We start from the raw sequence: 20,761 nt of genomic DNA, 5'->3' as shown, positions 1-20,761 counted from the left end.
ACCACCACGCCCAGCTAATTTTTGTATTATTAGTAGAGACAGGGTTTCTCCATGTTGGTCAGGCTGGTCTCGAACTCCCGACCTCAGATGATCCGCCTGCCTCGGCCTCCCAAAGTGCTGGGATTACAGGCGTGAGCCACCGCGCCAGTCCCTGCTTTTAATTCTTTTGGGTATATACGCAGAAATGGAATTACTGGACTGTATGGTAATTCTGTTTAATTTCTTGAGGAATGAGGACCAACATACTTTTTTTTTACATTCCCATCAGCAACGAAGCAGAGCATCCAACCAGCCTCTGCACGTCCTGCCAACAATCGCTGTTTTCTGAATAGTGGCCATCCTAATGGATGTGCCCAAGACTGCTCTTTGTAAGCTGACATTTTACTTCGGGGACTAAAACTCTTTTTTTTTTGCAGTGTATAACAAATTTTAATTCAAAATAGGCACTCTGAAAACAGTAGGTAAAAAATAAAAACAAAGTTCAACAAGCTGTCTTTGAATTTACAACAGACTACACTGGTGATCACAGACAAGTTTCACAGTTGCCTCCAATATGCACATTATAGCAAGTATTATATTTTTTAAAATCCACATAGTAACATCATGTTTCTCAGAGGCTGTTACATCCTCTAGATACTTCTACCTAGAGAGACAGTAAACGGGCTTCTCTGCCGTGTACCACTAGCAGTATGACTTCCGGTCTCAACCAGCTGGCCTAGAGATACAGTAAACGGGCTTCTCTGCCGTGTACCACCAGCAGTATGACTTCCGGTCTAAGCCGGCTGGCCTAGAGATACAGTAAACGGGCTTCTCTGCCGTGTACCACCAGCAGTATGACTTCCGGTCTCAACCGGCTGGTCTAGAGGTACAGTAAACGGGCTTCTCTGCCGTGTACCACCAGCAGTATGACTTCTGGTCTAAACCGGCTGGTCTCCAGCACTGGTTCTGGTGCTTTAGGTTTTTTATATTGTGTGGGGAAAAAAACGAGGTTTAACATCCAAAGGACAGTGACGGCAATGGGGATTCTTTAACAGTTTGCCATCCCACCCACCTCGATTCCGCTTCCAGCCTGAACCAGCTGGAGAAGAGCCCGTTTCACCACGAAACATGGCCTCCAGGAGATGTGGTCAGAAACTTACTGTTTCAACCACGGAGACATAGCTCTCGGTCTGCAAACTTCACCCTCTCCCCTGAAAACGTATGCTGAAATTTAAGTTAGTTTCCACATCGGGGGAGGAAATGTTTATTCTAAAGGCAGTGAAGAGTTATTATTTTGCCTCTGAATGGAGAAATGACTTAACATATCAAAAGAGGGGAAAGTCTACACTGAAAAGTATTTCTGCATCTACAGAATGACTCTGTTTATAAAATAACTCTTGATTTATGAACTACACACCAGATGTCAGATTCAGTCTACTTTTAACAAATGAAAGCATTTGGTTTTCTGTGATAAAACTCTTGTTATTCATCTTCTCTATTCCACTTTTATTTCTTTCTAAGACGCTGAGGCAAAATAGTCATTAAAGTTAAAGCTCATTTTAGTTTAGACCCTGATTACTCAGTAACTATCATCAATATTCTCAAGAAACCATTACCAGTCTTTTCTAGAAACTAACAAGCAGGCCGAGCGTGGTGGTTCATGCCTGTAATCCCAGCACTTCTGGGTGGATAACTTAAGGTCAGGAGTTTGAGACCAGCCTGGGCAACATGGCAAAACCCCATCTCTCCTAAAAATACAAAAAATTAACTGGGTCTGGTGGCACACACCTGTAGTCCCATCTACGCAGAAGGCTGAGGCACGAGAATCACTTGAACCCAGGAGGCAGAGGTTGCAGTGAGCTGATATCACATCACTGCACTCCACCCTGGGTGACAGAGCAAGATTCCATCTCAAAAAAGAAAAAAATATATATACACACACACACACACACACGTATATATATACACACATACACACACACACACACACACACACACAAGAATTACCTGGGTGTGGTGGTACACACCTGTAGTCCCTGCTACTCAGGAGGCTGAGGCAAGAGGATTGCTTGAGCCCGGGAGGTGGAGGCTGCAGTGACTGAGACTGCACCACTGCACTCCAGCCTGGGCGACAGAGCCAGACCTTATTTCAAAAAAAAAAAGCAAATAGACAAGAGAATAATGGTGCAGAGGAAGACTTGGGATGAGATCCCTCAGCGTTCTTGGGCTCTGTCACTTGGTAAGGACAGGGCCACCTGTGCTCCTGACAGGTTTCGGTTTCTGCTATAGCTGTTCTTCCATCTCATGCAGTTTTTTTTTTTTTTCTCTCCACTTCTCTCTGTTTCCTCATCCCCTCACCCCCGTTTTCTCTGGCAATAGTCACCCAAGCAAGAAATGCTGCTTCTCACACTTTTCTAAAATTTGGCCATTTCAGGTCTGAGTGTAATGATCATGATTTTTCAAGGAAAGTGTGGGTCATGCTTTACTTTTGAGCAGTTTAATTCTTAGACGTCTATCCAGCTTCCTTTCCAAAGTGAGAATTAGTCTGATCCAAATTTTAAAATAATAGCAATTATTTGTTATTGTTAAATGTTTATCAGGAAGGACACTTTGAAATTTCAGTGAATGATAAAACTTTTTTTCTGACTATTTTGAACTGTTACTTTAATATCTTCAGTATAATCTTAAGATAATTCAGCTTCTATTAGAGGTAACCATTTATAGTTATTGATACTCTGCAATGCAGGAGATCCTTCATTTAAATGTTGACATGGAAAAATGTTAAAAAGATTAGCATTTTATCTGACTGTCATGTGTAGGTATTATCTTTAAAAATTTTAATCTTATAATGCCATGTTAACTTGACACATACGGAAAAGTATTACGAAGCTTTTCTAGGCCGTTGGCAAAGCCAACAACATCGGCATCACTGCAGAGCTTGCTGAAACACAGTCCCTCAGGCTTCAGCCAGGCCGGCTGCCTGGGTTAGTAATGACTGCGCAAAACACAGGGGCTTCAAATGACAGTCATTTTGGTAGTTGATGATCCGTTGGGTCAGGAACTTGGGCAGATTCCACTGGGTGGCCCTTCTCTTCCATCCATGCTGCTCTGCGCTGTGGCCTCCCACCTGCCCCCAGCTGCCCTGCTTGGGCCTCCTCGCAGCGTGGTGGCTGGGGAAGAGCACTGGGCCTGCAGAGGCTCCACGCCCCCCGCAGCGAAGCCCGGCTGCCCCGTCCTGGAAACGCACCGCGTTCCTTCCACTGGGCGCCACCACTTCATTCCATGGTAATTTCCAGGAGGTTATAAATTAGAGTCTAAATTAATTGCCAGTTCAGAGTTGCAAAATTCATTTTCTTTCTGCACAAATGTGTCAAGGAAGGTCAGTATATGTGTAGAGAGTGTTTTGAAACATTTTTAAGATTCAGGACCTACCATGTTCAGCCTGCGTTTTATAAATTTCCTCAAGCATCAGAACTTTCAGTGGCAGAATAGGCCATTGAAAGCTGCAACAGATTGAGAGTTTATCCTTGAATTCCTCACTGAGAACAAGGACTTGTTTACTCCTGTAGACACTTAAATGAAATGTTTGTCAGAATCATTCACTATAGGGTGGAAGCATCACTGGTTTTGTTTCTTTGCTTCATGACAATAGCTGAGAGAAAATGAAATTTTATTATAACAATAGCCTCCTCGGGAAATGATTAGATTGTGTGAATACTTCAAATAGATTATACACTATTTTTAGAAAAGTTTTTTTGAGGGCTTTTAACAAACAGAAATAAAACAAGAATAATAATTATATGACTATAACCCAAAAATAGAGCCATCAGTTTACCATTTCCAAAGATTACATGGTCTGTCTTGTGAGAAATTAAGGATAAATTGAACAGGTTGAGACAAGTGTCCAACTGTTGCTAGAAAAAGCATGGACTGCCGTGGGAACATGGAGCCAAAAGACACAGATTTACCCTTTATTTCCTTCGTGTGTGTGTGTCTGTGTGTGTGTTTCTGTGTGTCTCTGTGTGTCTGTATCTGTGTGTCTGTGTCACTGTGTGTATGTGTGTCTGGGTATCTGTGTCTCTGTGTGTGTGTCTGTGTCTCCGTGTGGGTATCTGTGTGTATCTATGTGTATCTGTGTGTATGTGTGTGTGTCTGTGTGTGTGTGAAAATTGTACTGTATTTTTATGTAAGATGATGCTTTCCTCTTAACTAATGGTTAACCTACTAAAGAGGATAAAGTTACTTGGCTCTGTTTTGATGTAAGAAACAACATAGTTTCATACTGGCTAGAGTCTGGAATCAGTTGGCTTTGGGAATCGTGTGTGTGTGTTTTTTTTAAAAAGAGGTGAGGGTCTTGCTCTGTTGCCCAGGCTGATCTCAAACTCTTGACTTCAAGTGACGCTCCTCCCTCGGCCTCCTAAAGTGCTGTGATTACAGGTGTGAGCCACTGTGCCTGGCCAGCTTTGAGAATCTTGATGTTTGAGGAAGTCAAGTTTCATGAGAGCTAGCTAATGTTTATGTCTGCCCTGAGGTCCTTTTTTGATAGAGGACACATCTTCATTATCTAATCCTAAGTGGAGCATCACAAGCATGAATTTTAAATCGTAATGCCTTCTTCTAACGTGTTTTCACTTAGGAGATGAGACTTTCTCGAGGTTCTTGGGAAGAAAATAGCTGCTATAAAGATGTAGCCACCAGAGTAGCTGTTGGTCTTGATTTCCGCCCTCAAGTTCTGCCATTCTGAGTTGTTGTTTTTGTTGTTGTTGTTACTGTTTTGCAAATGGCTAAGTCCATTAGGACAATATTAAAAACATTTTTATATAAATAATAATAAATATTGAAAAAGCATATATTTACTTCTGATAATGTGATTAACAAACATACAAATCAGGTCCTTTGTAAGAAAAGTTTTTAGGACTAAAACTAACCCAAAGTAACTAGATTAAATGTATGCCATAAAACTTTAAGTAACTAGATTACATGTATGCCATCAAACTTTATTTTTTCTTCCTCCCCAGGTTCACCTCCATTTCTCAATGTGAGAGCTTTACATCATTAAGATGAGTTGAATATAGATTTCAATTAATGTTCTTCCTAAGTGATAAGGATGTAGACTTATAAGCAGGACAAGACTAATCATCTTCTTAGCATTTTACTGCGGGTCCCATCGGTAAGGTCTAGAGAGCCGTTCTGTTTCTCAGTTATGTGGCACTTTCTGACTCTCTCTTTCTTTCTGATTCAGACTCCAGGGTATTCAAAACTGAGGAAGTTGGTAATGATGCCTTTGCACACAGGGAATTTAGAGGCGTTTTATTTAAAGTGGGTTTTGCTATTCATATGTCTCTTGCTTATCCCATTTTAATAATGATCGACCCGGAAATCTTACTAGAGCTCCAACTTTAGTAACTTCTGTTTAAGTGGGATTAAACCAGATTTAGAAAAAAATCCTTTGAAAAGTGTTTAGTTATGTGCTTTGCATTTAAACTAATATATTACCTAACGTATTAATCTGCTTTTCACATTAGTTTATCTTACGTAAATATAACTGTTCTTTTATTGCCTAAAAGTGGTGAACACTGTTCAACATGATTAAAGGAGGTCACTTTATTTATTTTTTTTTTTTATTTTATTTATTTATTTATTTTTGAGACGGAGTTTCGCTCTTGTTGCCCAGGCTGGAGTGCAATGGTGCAATCTTGGCTTGGTGCAATCTCCACCTCCCGGGTTCAAGTGATTCTCCTGCCTCAGCCTCCCGAGTAGCTGGAATTACAAGCATGAGCCACCACGCCCAGCTAATTTTGTATTTTTAGTAGAGACAGGGTTTCACCATGTTGGTCAGGCTGGTCTCAAACTCCTGACCTCAGGTGATCCACCCGCCTTGGCCTCCCAAAGTGCTGGGATTACAGGAGTAAGCCACCGCGCCTGGCCGGTCACTTTAAAAAAGTAGAATTCTGAACCCCTTTATGTACTTGCTGTGTCAAGCATATAAAAAGAAATCGTTATCAAGATCCTGTTGAGCAGAGAATAAATCAGTATTTCACAAACTATGGATTGGAGACAGCCCTGAAACTAAGCATTCATATTCTATTAGACATCTTCAGTAGCAGAGATTTGTATAGAAGTCGTGAAATAATCACCACTTTTCCCGTGTGGGAAAAGTGAGGGTGTTGGCTTTGATTGATGCACAGTGTCGATGTGTAGATGTCCTGTTTGATTGATCCGCAGTGTTGATGTGCAGATGTCCTGTTTGATTGATATGCAGTGTTGATGTGTAGATGTCCTGTTTGATATGTAGTATCGATGTGCAGATGTCCTGTTTGATTGACACGCAGTGTTGATGTGCAGATGTCCTGTTTGATACGCATTGTCGATGTGCAGATGTCCTGTTGGATTGATACGCAATGTCGATGTGCAGATGTCCTGTTTGATATGCAGTGTCGATGTGCAGATGTCCGATGTACGCAATGTCGATGTGCAGATGTCCTGTTTGATACGCATTGTCGATGTGCAGATATCCTGTTGGATTGATACGCAATGTCGATGTGCAGATGTCCTGTTTGATATGCAGTGTCGATGTGCAGATGTCCTGTTTGACTGATGCGCAGTGTTGGTGTGCAGATGTCCTGTTTGACCGATACGCAGTGTCGATGTGTCAATGTCCTGTTTGATCGATGCTCAGTGTCGATGTGAGATATCCTGGTTGATTGATGCGCAGTGTCAATGTGTCAACGTCCTGTTTGATTGATACGCAGTGTTGATGTGCAGATGTCCTGTTGGATTGATACGCAGTGTCAATGTGCAGATGTCCTGTTTGATGCGCAGTGTCAATGTGTAGATGTCCTGTTTGATGTGCAGTGTCAATGTGTAGATGTCCTGTTTGATTGATATGCAGTGTTGATGTATAAATGTCCTGTTTGATACGCAGTGTCGATGTGCAGATGTCCTGTTTGATTGATACGCAGTGTCCATGTGCAGATGTCCTGTTGGATTGATACGCAGTGTCGATGTGCAGATGTCCTGTTTGATTGATGCGCAGTGTAAATGTTTGCAGATGTCCTGTTTGATTGATACACAGTGTTGATGTGTAAATGTCCTGTTTGATACGCAGTGTCATGTGCAGATGTCCTGTTTGACCGATGCTCAGTGTCGATGTGCAAATGTCCTGTTTGATTGATACACAGTGTCGATGTGTCGATGTCCTGTTTGATTGGTACGCAGCGTCGACGTGCAGATGTCCTGTTTGATTGATACACAGTGTCGATATGTAGATGTCCTGTTTGATTGATGCGCAGTGTCGATGTGTCAATGTCCTGTTTGATTGATACGCAGTGTCGACGTGTAGATGTCCTGTTTGATTGATACGCAGTGTCGACGTGTAGATGTCCTGTTTGATTGATGCGCAGTGTAAATGTTTAGATGTCCTGTTTGATTGATACGCAGTGTCAGTGTGTAGATGTCTTGTATCAGTGAGAACGCTTTCCCTGCTAGGTGCCAATTTAACTTGATGCTTTAGGAACAAATCAGAGCCCTCATAAGGCCTCTATAATTACTTGTGAAACAGATTCTTAGTTCATATAGTAATAAGGCAGGTCTATTTGGAGAACAGTGTGTCCCTTCCTTTCTAAACTGGTCCTTTGATTTGCAGTTTGACACTCAGGCCAGTGGTCTATTTTTAAAAACAAATGATATGAATTAATAGTATCCAGATCAGGTCATGTTTAAAGAACACCCACTATGTATGAAATGCAAGTCTCCAAAACTGATTAATTGGGGGGGAAATTGTGTGCATATCCAAATAACTTAATATATAAAACCTTTTTGAAGAAGTTTCCCCAGATGTATAAAATTAGACTACATAGAGTTCTCAGGAGTGCTTCCGTAGAGATTAAGCCTCATGACTCTTGGGTAAAATTGCCACCTTTTACTGATGAAGTAAATATTGATGTGCTAAGAAGTGGTCGTTTTTTGTGCAGTAGAAAAAGAGAGTGAGATTTACTAACTGCTCTTTCTCTCTTTTTGCCAGACTTAGAAATGGCTGTTGCGTATTGGAAGTTAGTGTTGTCTGGAAGGTTTAAGTTTCTAGATCTCTGGAACACGTTCTTGCTGGTAAGTGTCCTCCTGCGTCTCGCTCTCGTGCTCACTGTGGAGGGAGGTCGGTAGGTGTGAGCTGCGTGTGATCGTCCACCTCAGGCCTCACACGTGAGGGAGGTCGGTAGGTGTGAGCTGCGTGTGATCGTCCACCTCGGGCCTCACACGTGAGGGAGGTCGGTAGGTGTGAGCTGCGTGTGATCGTCCACCTCAGGCCTCACACGTGAGGGAGGTCGGTAGGTGTGAGCTGCGTGTGATCATCCACCTCGGGCCTCACACGTGAGGGAGGTCGGTAGGTGTGAGCTGCGTGTGATCATCCACCTTAGGCCTCACACGTGAGGGAGGTCGTGCGTGTGATCGTCCACCTCAGGTTTCACACGTGAGGGAGGTCGGTAGGTGTGAGCTGCGTGTGAACGTCCACCTCAGGCCTCACAGAGGGAGGTCGGTAGGTGTGAGCCACAGGTCCACCTCAGGCCTCACACGTGAGGGAGGTCGGTGTGTGCCACTTGGATCTCTGTCACACGTGAGGGAGGTCGGTAGGTGTGAGCTGCGTGTGATCGTCCACCTCAGGCCTCACACGTGAGGGAGGTCGGTAGGTGTGAGCTGCGTGTGATCATCCACCTCAGGCCTCACACGTGGAGGTTTTCAGGGATGAACGTCCCACACAGAGATCCACAGGTCCAGACAGGTTGCCACTTGGCTCTGTCACCTTGCAGGAGACCGCAGGGCTGGGATGGGGCTGATCCGGGGCCACCTCAGAATGTGGCTCCTTGGCAGTCACGGAAGCTCCTCTCAGGCTGGGGTTCCTGGAGACTCTGCGACCCCAGCCCAGCAGCCCCCTTGTTGTCTCCTCCGAGGACCTAGACAGTAATTCTGTCTTTCCACTGAGAACTCCGAATCCTCAACACAGTGCCAGTGCCACACTTCTGTGCATTGGTTTGGGTTCCAGAACTTTGGAGTGTATCTGGCGGTGCCCAGCCACTGTGTGTCTGTGGTCTGAGGCCATGCTCAGAAGGAAAGGAGGCCTTCATGGGCCCTCTGGAGAGACACTTGCCTGGCGTGGGACAGGGCTGTGTCGTACCAGCTCGCCTTGCTGGCAGCAGGTGCAGCTGTGGGTTGTTGAAAGTGAGTGGCCACAAGCCTGGTGGTGGCAGAGATGCCCAGACCTCTTGCCATTCTGTCCATGAAAGTGGAAGAAGTGGTCTTCCAACGCCAACACACAGCCAGGCCAGGACCGCACCGCCTCCATTCACCTGACACCGGGTGACACAGACTTTGCCACTTACGAGTCCTGTGGCTTGGGCAGGTCACTTCCACATGCCTCTGCTTCCTCATGTGGGAACGGCACCCAGAGAGCATGGCAGGCGGGGGGCGGAGCTGTCTGTGGAAGGTGATGTCATTCAGTTCTGTGGGTGGCACCCAGAGAGCATGGCAGGCAGGGGGCGGAGCTGTCTGTGGAAGGTGATGTCATTCAGTTCTGTGGGTGGCACCTAGAGAGCATGGCAGGTGGGGGGCGGAGCTGTCTGTGGAAGGTGATGTCATTCAGTTCTGTGGGTGGCACCCAGAGAGCATGGCAGGCAGGGGGCGGAGCTGTCTGTGGAAGATGATGTCACTGAGTCCTGCGGGTGGCACCCAGGGAGCATGGCAGGCGGGGGGCAGAGCTGTCTGTGGAAGATGATGTCACTGAGTCCTGCGGGTGGCACCCAGGGAGCATGGCAGGCAGGGGGCGGAGCTGTCTGTAGAAGGAGATGTCACTCAGTTCTGTGGGTTTGCCATGGGGAGGTGCCTTTGCAGCTGTGTGTTTCGTCACATCCTGTGCCGTATTACTTCTCTCAAAACATCCAGAGGTCAGTGATGCTGTGCCCACAGCCCCCTTATGCCTTGCCTGGGTCAAACCTAAGTCGTAGATGTTTCCCAGAGAACCTCACGCTCTTGTGTGTGGAAATGGGGATGAAGGCGCTCACAGTGTCGTCGTTTAAACAGCAGAACACTGGAAAAGCCAGTGACCATCCACAGGAGAACGGACTAAAAAGTCAGAATATTGGTGCGATGGAGCACAGCTTTGGAGCCACGCAAACAAGTCAGCCCGCATACGCTTCAAACGTTACGCTGAGTGGGGAAAAAACAAGTTGCGGAAAACTACATGTAATTCGATAGCAGGTTAATGTTTTAAAATGTAAGACAAGCTTATGAGCTGTTCATTAATATATACATATACATGCAGCTGATGGGCAGGTAACGAGATTAAAATGCTGCCCTTCTGTGTGACAAAACAGGAGTTTATAATTGTAATATTTAAAATGTTTTGTTTTTAAATAAGTCGCTTCCTATATTTGGACATTGGCATTGTTGTAGCACTTAACATTTATGCGGAACACTATTACTTTTAACAATGTTATTGTACTTGTTCCTAATCAAATTAATGAAGATTGTTAATTGAAGATCGCGAGGCCACTAGAATGTATGAGAGTTAAGGTCTGTATTTTAAATCTGGTGGTTTTTTTTTTTCCTCCTTATATATTAGGAGCATCACAAAAGATCAATTCCAAGGGACACCTGGAACCTCCTTCTGGACTTTGGAAACATGATTGCAGATGATATGTCTAACTACGATGAAGAAGGTACCGGAAGTTGTGCTTCAGATGATTGACCGAAATGCTTACACCTGAGAACGTTAACTTTTCCTGCCTCTAGAGTGGTGACCCCGTCACTGAGATGGGGGTGGTGATAATACTACCTACCCCCTTCCTTATTTTCTGTAAATCATACAAAAGAAAAATGCGGCTTTATATTTAGTGTAAATCAAGAAGACAGTCCTCTAAGCCAAAGCATTTCAAAATTGGATGTGCAGAGACCCCCATGGTGGAGCCACGGAGTTAGGTGTTCGGAAACCACCACTCCCAGATTCTCAGTCACGCATGATGCCTTAGGTCAGTTCCACACTGCGCTCTTTAGGCTTCCTCAGAGATTCCAGCTCCTGTCTTCTTACGTAAATATATCTCTAGGCCGGGCGCGGTAGCTCAAGCCTGTAATCCCAGCACTTTGGGAGGCCGAGACGGGCGGATCATGAGGTCAGGAGATCGAGACCATCCTGGCTAACACGGTGAAACCCCGTCTCTACTAAAAAATACAAAAAACTAGCCGGGCGAGGTGGCGGGCGCCTGTAGTCCCAGCTACTCGGGAGGCTGAGGCAGGAGAATGGCGGGAACCCGGGAGGCGGAGCTTGCAGTGAGCTGAGATCCGGCCACTGCACTCCAGCCTGGGTGACAGAGCAAGACTCCGTCTCAAAAAAAAAAAAATATATATATATATATATTTGTCTCCCCCCGTGTTTAGGACGCTGCATTGGAGGACCTTTGGAGCCTGCTGTGTGCTGGGCACGCTGCCACCTTCGGGAGGGATGGTTTCCGGGTAGAAGGCCCCCCTCTAGACCCCCACCCACTTTGCTTCCTCCCTCCCCCTCAGCAGGCAGTGATCTGTTCTGGACACTGGCGCCGTGCCTTTAACGGGTGGTTTACGTGGCTGGCTGCCTGTTTTAGCTTCTGTTTCTCTGTGTCCTCCACACTTTGCACCGTCCCTAGATCAGAGGCACCCAGTAACTGCTTGTCAAATGAAAGAAGGGATCATTGAATTTCATTGACAGAAGCACAGCTTCCAGGATTGAGGCAGCAGTGCAGGAGCTCAGAGGGCCCTCGGGGCTGCCGGGGTGGGGAAGGGCAGGGCACGAGGGGGTGGTCCCACTGGGGAAGAGCCGCAGGAGGCAGCACCCCCTGATGGTAAGAATGCCAGTGACCTGAGGAACGTGCCACCTGGTCCGAGTGGGTCCATTTCACTCCCTTCCTGAGCAGCTGGTGTGACTGCCTGGGGCACTCATGGAGCAAGCAGGGCCACTGTGAGCCCACAGCCCCCTGGACATACCAGCACGCACATACCAGGGCTCCCGACCTGGCTGTGCTAGGACAAAAGAACTGGGTAACCTGGGCTGGTTCATTCTGTGAAACACAAATGGTATGGACCTCAAATCATTTGGGTTCTTGAAATGTAAATGTTGGATTGATATGTGACACAATGCCTTGAAGATAAAAACGGTGCTCTAACGGGTCTTCTGTTTGCTTGCTTTCCTTTAGGAGCTTGGCCTGTTCTTATAGATGATTTTGTAGAGTATGCACGGCCAGTAGTCACAGGTGGAAAACGCAGCCTTTTCTAGGCAGCAAGTTAAGCAGGAGTAAGATTGTGAAATGATTTGTGTCCTGCAAGGAAATTCCGGTCAGTTCCTGGGTGCATTGTCACTGAGTCCAGAAGTCATTGTTGGCCCGCCATGGAACCAGAGGAGCCATCCCATTCTGCCGGAGGACAGCAGCGGCTGCTTTGTGGACACCGCAGGAAGTTCCCCAGGACATGGCTGCTTTGGGATGTTTGGAGATTTGTCATCATAGCTGTTGCGTTAGGAGATTTCTGCATGACTTTTTAGTATTTACAAAACACTAAGGTAGAGCCGTGGCGCCGCCTGTGGGACCGCAGAGCATGCTGCGTAGCTCGCGCCATCAGGCGAACCAGCGGCCGGCCGAACGCCGCCGAATGATGTTGCAGTGGCACTGGAAGCACGGCACGTGTCCTCTGCAGGGTGCTGCGTTTTTATATAAGTCAAAGCTGTTAAGAATGTGCCCTAAAGGAGATGATCTTGTCATAGAGTCTAATGTTTTTTAAAATTGGTGCCAGGAATTCAAGATTTATATTTTTTGAATTATCGAATATCTAGATTTACCAGCTCTATTTTTGTTTCCATTTTCTCTAGACATACATCTGAAAATCATTTTATGGTTCTCAGTCCCCATGTAGCTTTGCACAGCAACGGCACACATGGCACAATTCCAGCAGAGTTTATCTCACACCGTTTATGTATCAGCGGACCCCTCTTACTTAAATGTTACTTGACCTGAGAAACTTCATAAAGTGTGTTTTTAAAAAATATGTTTTAGTTATATTTTAAAAGACATTTTTCCATGAAAAACATTTCTTTCATGAGTGATGAATTGTGGATTTTAAAATCGAGGCCAGGCACGGTGGCTCACGCCTGTAATCCCAGCACTTTGGGAGGCCGAGGCAGGTGGATCGCCTGACGTCAGGAGTTCGAGACCAGCCTGGCCAACATGGTGAAACCTCGTCTCTACTAAAAATACAAAAATTAGCCGGGCGTAGTGGCACATGCCTATAATCTGAGCTACTCGGGAGGCTGAGGCAGGAGAATCGCTTGAACCCAGGAGACGGAGGTTACGGTGAGTCGAGATTGCACCACTGCACTCCATCCTGGATGACAGAGTGAGATTCTGTCTCAATAAATTAAAAAATAAATCAATACAATAAAATCGAATGAGTTGGTTTTTTCCACCCTCCTGTGGTGCCCATGGTGCCAGCATCTGAACCTTTGTGCCCCTGTGCACATTCGGAAGCTAAAATGTACATCGTTGTCCGAAAAAACCCAACCCCAAAACCTTCATCTGATTGGTGAGCTGAAGTCCGTCTTTGTGCCGTGTTTTCATCTGTTTTTCGTGGCCGCCTGGTTGAGGGGTACCCACGAGTGCCGCCCAGGTGTGGAGGGCGTGTGTCGAGTTGTGGACATCACTGCTGACCCTACCTCACATGTGCCGAGACCCTCATGTCACAAGCGTGCCTTGCTGCCCCCCTGCAGCACCGTGCAGGACGTGGACCAGCTGGAGCTGTTTCCCAGGGGAGACGAGAGTCGCCGCAGATGACCCAGCTGCGGTGTGAGAGAACAGAGCCCAGACGCGCAGCTGGGTTGGCTTCTGAGAACAGGACTCGCCCTGTGCTTCAGGAACATCTGATGGCTGAGGTTCGTGAGCTTGGCGGCTGCAGGACCATCCTTCGATGCTTCTCAGCAGAGATGGTCACAGGGGGCAGCAGGGACAGGACTGGAAGGGACCTGCAGCCTGGAGACCCCGCCTGGCCCCCGCTGGCTTCTGGTGGTCCAGTGATGGGCAAGTCACAGACCTTCCCCAGGCTCTGCTTCCAGAACCCTTAACGGGAAACTGGGCCTGTCTACCTTTAGAAGTCTTCGATTCTCAGAGAGCATTTGTTTAATACAATAAAAACTAGCTTTAATAAAAACCTCAAATGTGTGAGCGCATCTTGGAGGCTTCATGGATTCTTGACATGTAATTGTTCTGTTCAGAAAAGTTTATAGAATTCAGATAATTCTGTATAAATTATGGAGATCCGCAGTACTTTTTTGTTTTTGAGATTTAAAGTTCTAAGAGATTGTCAATAGATATCAAAATATCACTGGACAAAGGCTTTTCCAGAAATTGTTTTTTTCTTCTGTTGTATACATTTGAGTCCTGCATGCTGTGAAATGCTGAGAACAGAAGCATTAAATGTTTTATCTCGGGTATGGTTTCCTTTCGATTTCTCCTCGGCTGCAGGGATGCCTGCCTACAGGTGTCAGCATCTGAGCCCTTGTCCCGGGATGACAGAACAGCCCCCAGCTAGCAACCAGCGGGCATGCCCCTGCCCTTCCATGTGGCCCACCAGCCCTGGCCAGGTAACAGGTCCTCAGGCAGCTTCTGTCGTTGCGTTCCCTCTCAGCGGTGCACCGTGTGCCTGAAGTGGTAGCTCGTGAGGAATTAGAGATCTCACAATAGGATTTACGGGGGTGTGTGGGAGCAGGGCGGGGGGACGTGTGCCAGCACGCACTGCTGGAAACCATCCCTTATCGAAGGGAAACAGCCAAGCACCGGGGTCTAAGGATCATGTGCGACCTGCCCCTTTCGCAGTGCACCTGCCAGGCATTCCGGAATCAACATTGCCAGCTCCTCTCAGTGACATTGTGCATGTCATTGTGTTGTTTTAGCTTTAAGTTTATATCCATTTGTGACCTCAGGCTTCATGGGGCCAAGAGTAAACTTCTGATATTTGTTACTGTGTCCACGGTTTCAGGTACAAAGTAGGGGCTCTGCAAATATTTCCTGAGTAAACTTCTGATATTTGTTACTGTGTCCACGGTTTCAGGTACAAAGTAGGGGCTCTGCAAATATTTCCTGGATAAACTAATTAGCTAACCTTATCCCGTCCTGTTTGCTGAGGGAGCCAGACAGTGCTCTTGGCAAAGGTTTCCGCTGCCTGAGAATCGACAAGCGCCCAGCGAGGGGTCTGTGTCACTCCCCTCAACAACACAGGCTTTGGCCCCACAGTGCAGCTCTGCCTAGAACGGGTGGGAGTTCGAATGAAGGGCTGCCCTCCTGTCTGTCCTGTTTGGGTAGGGAACCTGCGTGCATGCTGTTTTTTGTGTTTGGGGTTTTTTTGTTTTGTTTTTGAGACGGCGTTTTGCTCTTGTTGCCCAGGCTGGAGTGCACTGGCGTGATCTTGGCTCACGGCAACCTCTGCCTCCTGGGTTCAAGCGATTCTCCTGCTTCAGCCTCCCAAGTAGCTGGGATTACAGGTGCACACCACCATGCCTGGCTAATTTTTGTATTTTTAGTAGAGATGGGGTTTCATCATATTGGTCAGGCTGGTCTCAAAATCCTGACCTCAGGTGATCCGCCTGCCTCGGCGTCCCAAAGTGCTGGGATTGTAGGCGTGAGCCCCTGCGCCCGGCCTGCCTGCTGGTTTTGAAGGACTGTTTGTTTCTGGATCTCAGGATCATGCTAGCTGGCATGATTTTGTTAATGCCTGGCTCTACCAGCAGACAGTGGAGGATGAGATGAGCTCACTGCTCGAGAACCTCCAGTTTAACAAGTGCTGGTATAACGCCAGATGGTGACTTAAATGCTTCTTGCTGTCTCGCTGCATACTACAAGAGTTTCGTGTTTTTTGTTTTTGTTTTTGTTTTTTTTTGAGACGGCGTCTCGCTCTGTCTCCCAGGCTGGAGTGCAGTGGCACACTACAAGCTCCGCCTCCCGGGTTCACACCATTCTCCTGCCTCAGCCTCCCGAGTAGCTGGGACTACAGTCGCCCGCCACCTCGCCCGGCTAGTTTTTTGTATTTTTTAGTAGAGATGGGGTTTCACCGTGTTAGCCAGGATGGTCTCGATCTCCTGACCTCATGATCCGCCCATCTCGGCCTCCCAAAGTGCTGGGATTACAGGCTTGAGCCACCGCGCCCGGCCGAGTTTCGTTTTTATCAGACGCATTTCTTCAGTCCAGGTGTCACTCCCTTCGCTTCCCCTGGGTCTGATGGAAACCAGGCCCCGAGGAGGGAGGTGGGAGAGAGACAGCCCCGCTGGGCACCCGGCCTCTGCAGAGACCTGTCCAGGGCTAGGGTTGGGCGACGGTCTGTTTCCCTAATTTATTTCAAACCAGGAGCCCTGGCTAGTCTGCCTCACCCCCGGCCTCCGTATTTTTAATATTCTTTTCATGAGCTAGCAGGGATGTTGTAAATATGCTGAGCTGACTGAGGGCCGGATGGGAGGTTCCAGCGAAGCCTGTGCTTTGCTGACGACTTTCCCCCTCACAGCGCAGTCCGGTTATCTGAGAGCCGTTAAACACCGCACAGCGCAGTCCGGTTATCTGAGAGCCGTTAAACACCGCATGCTGAGAAGACACCGTCGTTTTTCACACGGGAGCTAGATAGACTTTGTTCCCTTTACAAAGTGTTCTATCAAAAACATTTCATAATCGAAAAGTTTTCTAAAAAAAACTGCATGTCACAGATTAATCTCAACATTATGTTGCGTGAAGGAAGACGGACACTGAAGGCCACACATTGTATTTGAAATGTCCAGGAAAGGCAGAACTGTAGACAGCAGATGGGTTGTTGCCTGAGGGGTGAGGTCACGCCCCGCAGCGGGCCGCAGTGACAGGCACGCCTGCACACATTTGCTCCCGCGTCACCCCGCACCACACACGGGGAAGTGAGAGGAGCCCCCGCTCTGTCAACGCTCTGAAGTGCAGAAGCCAGCAGACTCCTTTGCTGAGGAGCTGGTGCCTGTCCAGACGCGGAAGAAAGCTGACACCTCCCACGTGGGGGACAGAAAGGTCCTCTCATTGGTGCCACCTGCAGAGATAGACAAGGAGTGCCCGGCCGTCAGAGGACGCTCCTGACAGCCACACAATGACCACTATAAAAGTCAGGCGGGCCGAGGAGGAGACAAAGGCCAGGACGCTCTGCAGCTGTAGGGTAAGAGGAGCTGCCTCCCGAGATGGAGAAATTTAAGGCTGCAATGTTGCTGGGGAGTGTCGGCGATGCTCTTGGTTACAGAAATGTCTGCAAGGAGAACAGCACTGGGGGCATGAAGATTCAGGAGGAGCTGCAACGTTCTGGGGGCCTGGACCACCTCGTCCTCTCGCCAGGAGAATGGCCCGTGAGTGACAATACCATCATGCACATGGCAACCGCCGAGGCCCTCACCACAGGTAGGGCCGGGCCCCATCACGCTCTGGTGCATGGGCTGGAGGGAGCACTGTGACCATAGGTAGGGCCGGGCCCCGCCTCGCTCTGACATGTGGGCTGGAGGGAACACTGGGCCACAGGTACCTCGCTCCTGTGTGTAGGCTGGAGGGAGCACTGTGGCCATAGGTAGGGCCGGGCCCCGCCTCGCTCTGGCATGTGGGCTGGAGGGAACACTGCGGCCACAGGTAGGGCCGGGCCCTGTCACTCTCTGGTGCATGGGCTGGAGGGAGCACTGTGACCATAGGTAGGGCCGGGCCCCGCCGTGCTGTGGCGTGTGGGCTGGAGGGAGCACTGTGGCCACAGGTAGGGCCGGGCCCTGCCGTGCTGTGGCGTGTGGACTGGAGGGAACACTGAGGCCACAGGTAGGGCCGGGCCCTGTCACTCTGGTGCGTGGGCTGGAGGGAGCACTGTGACCATAGGTAGGGCCGGGCCCTGCCGTGCTGTGGCGTGTGGGCTGGAGGGAACACTGTGGCCACAGTAGGGCCTGGCCCGCCTCGCTCCTGTGTGTGGGCTGGAGGGAGCACTGTGGCTGCTCAAGTTCTCCCAGTAAGCCCCTGAGAGCTTTGAAGGCAGTGCGGTCCTTCAGTCGATGGTGTTACATGATGCCGCTGCTAAAAGTGGCAATTTAATAGACACCAGTGTCCCTCAAATTTGATATGAGGCAGATCGTGTTTCTCCTGTGGTTTCTCTGGGGGTCACAGTATTACTTTGCAGATTAAGATTCAATTTTTAAATGTGACTTTTCACTTGTGTTTGTAAAGCGTTAACTAAGCCTAGCACCTTCTGTTTCTAATAGAGTTAAAGCCAATTAAGCCTCTCTCAGCTGTGCCAGTGTGAGCAGGGTGATTCGGCTGTGCTGGTGTGAGAAGGGTGAGGGCTCACCTCTCACGCAGAGATTAAACCTTCTTGTTCCAAATTCATTACAAAGGGATGTAAAATAAGCCCGTTTAAAATGTGGACCCATTAATACTGTTTGGAGATTAGTTCTAAATTCCAATGACTGAAGGTTAGAACATCATCTCCCAAAACGGTTCAGCTTGGAGAGTTGCCCATACACAAATGTGTTCTAAGAAAATGACGTAAACTCGACTGGACGAGATTGGAGACAAAGCTTCTTAAAATACCTTTAAGTAGCAAATTGATTTTAGGATCAAGCTTTTGCATGAATTTCAGGGAAATGGCAGGTGCACAGACATGCAGTCCAGCTTTCCTACGAGGCATTTGCTCTTCCAAACCTCGTGGGTGCTGTCTGTTGATCACGGCAGAATTAAAATCTGAGGGCTGCAGCTAAGTCACTGAAATCTCACGCGTTCACTCCACCATTCCGTTCATCCGCCACGGACGCGCCCAGTTTAGTTCTGTGCTCACGGTGGAGGAATGCCATCGAGCCTGTGGCCGGTCCCTAAATAACGGGAGAGCTGAAGCGCCAGCGATAAGATAAGGCTCCCGGCTTGCTGGAGACAGGGAGGCGTCCAAGTGTTCACAGCCTTGATGTCGGGGAGCTCCTGCTTCTGGTTTTCCAGGCAGCCTCTTGTGTGCCCTTAGGACCAGCAGCCCCACGATTATGTCCCCGCAGCCCAGAGCAGGCGCACTCCACACACAGACACCTGTGGGACAAGGCTCCTGCTTGTTTTCACCGTAGACGGCTGGTCCTCACTCTTGAGCATGGCTTCCTCTGGGCGTCTCATGCCATGTGTGCACTCACAGCAGCTCTGCATGTCCCATCTCTGGTGGCACTTGGTGGGCGTTTTGTGAGTGGCAGTGTCCATGGCTGTGGGTCTGGTCCTGCCAGGCCTGCAGGGAGGGCAGCAGCATAGGACACTCCAAAAATGCACCGATGGAGATCGGCCCAACAGGACACGAAATTCACACAGTTCAAAGGGTTACGGACGTTCGGGGTGCTGTTTTTTGTTTGTTTTTTGAGACAGAGTCTTGCTCCATCGCCCAGGCTGGAGTGCAGTGGCGTGATCTCAGCTCACTGCAACCTCCACCTCCTGGGTTCAAGCGATTCTCCTGCCTCAGCCTCCTGAGTAGCTGGGCTACAGGTACCCGCCACCACACCTGGCTGATTTTTGTGTTTTTAGTAGAGACGGGGTTTCACCTTGTTGTCCAGGCTGGTCTCAAACTCCTGACCTCAAGTGATCCACCCACCTCAGCCTCCCAAAGTGCTGGGCTGACAGGCATGAGCCACCGTGGGGCGCTGTTATTAAGAAGGAAGGAAGTTTGCTCTAAGCTCTCACGGTCCTCAGCTGTGGACGGGAAGGGAGGGTTCACTGCGCTGCTGCAGTGTCTAGTTTCTGTGTCCTGAGAAAACACGCGTCCAAGATCACCCCTGGAATCGCTTACCCCTCTAGAAACCAAAGCAAGCAGATTCTTTTCAACTCACTAAAAATCAAAGTTGAAATTTCACTTAAGTTTAGCTTTGTTCTTTAAATCACAAATTGTAGCCTATGGAAGGGGGTCCTTGAGCTGTGTTAACAATGGTGAGGGCTGGGCACAGTGGCTCACGTCTGCAATCCCAGCACTGTGGGAGGCCAAGGTGGGCAGACTGCCTGAGCCCAGGAGTTCTAGATCAGCCTAGGTACATAGCAAGACTCCGTCTCTACAAAACGACAGTGGTGAGTGCTGACTCCATGGCACTTCTGTACCAGGCATTGTTCCAGCTGCTTCACGCGTGTTATCCTCCACACGAACTCCTCACATCACCGCGGAGGCTGATTTTATCACAGTCTTACAGGAGAAGGAACTGACATACAGAGAGGTTCAGGCACTTGCCCAGTGCCACACAGCCCAGTGAGTGGTGGAGCTTGGACGGGAACCACACAGTCTGTCCCCGTGCTCGTAAGCACCGTCCCTGACTGCTGAGGTCACGGTGGCCTGCAGGTATCATAACAATTGCAGTGTGCGGTGGCTCTTCAGCATGCTTTCCAAAGACAGGCAGGCTTGTACAAACGGAACTACATTTGGCATCTTTAAGTAAGCTGCACTGAAAAGTCCTTCGCCCCGTAAGCCACGGGGCTGTGTGGTCTGGCAAACCCTGGCTCTGCCGCTCAAGTGAGCCCAGGTCAGAGGGTCAGGTGCAGCCTCTGTGGCTCCCCGCTTTTGGGTGTGCCTCTGAACAGGGCACAAAAGCAGACTCTGAACCAGGAATTTGCCGTGTCTAGCATTCTGCAAGACATATAGGAGAGGCGGCATCCGTGGCCTTGAGCGAAAAGGCCATGTCACGCGCGTGTTATCACCGAGTCACTCGGCAGGCATTTAGCAGGTGTGTGTGTGCCAGGCCTGGCGG

General features: G+C 48.4%; 2 protein-coding genes across 4 annotated transcripts in view; both read left to right on the top strand.

Annotated features, from left to right (window-relative positions):
• Positions 1-14,474, top strand: part of DCUN1D2 (defective in cullin neddylation 1 domain containing 2) — a 40,522-nt gene extending 26,048 nt beyond the window's left edge. For all 3 annotated transcript variants that reach the window (XM_050767050.1, XM_050767052.1, XM_050767051.1), the window contains 3 exons: positions 8,003-8,085; positions 10,592-10,688; positions 12,195-14,474. In XM_050767050.1, the coding sequence (XP_050623007.1) occupies positions 8,003-8,085; positions 10,592-10,688; positions 12,195-12,274 (260 nt within the window). In that variant the 3' untranslated portion in view covers positions 12,275-14,474. The remainder of the gene's footprint in view (positions 1-8,002; positions 8,086-10,591; positions 10,689-12,194) is intronic.
• A 1,955-nt stretch (positions 14,475-16,429) lies between these two features.
• Positions 16,430-20,761, top strand: part of ADPRHL1 (ADP-ribosylhydrolase like 1) — a 46,867-nt gene continuing 42,535 nt past the window's right edge. The window contains 1 exon segment of the mRNA XM_050767058.1: positions 16,430-17,435. Coding sequence (XP_050623015.1) covers positions 17,222-17,435 — 214 coding nt within the window. The 5' untranslated portion in view covers positions 16,430-17,221.

The sequence above is a fragment of the Macaca thibetana genome, chromosome 17 (genome assembly GCF_024542745.1).
Source record: "Macaca thibetana thibetana isolate TM-01 chromosome 17, ASM2454274v1, whole genome shotgun sequence".
NCBI lineage: Eukaryota > Metazoa > Chordata > Mammalia > Primates > Cercopithecidae > Macaca > Macaca thibetana.
Note: the sequence above shows the minus strand (reverse complement) of the source record. Positions and strands in the feature narration are given on the sequence as shown.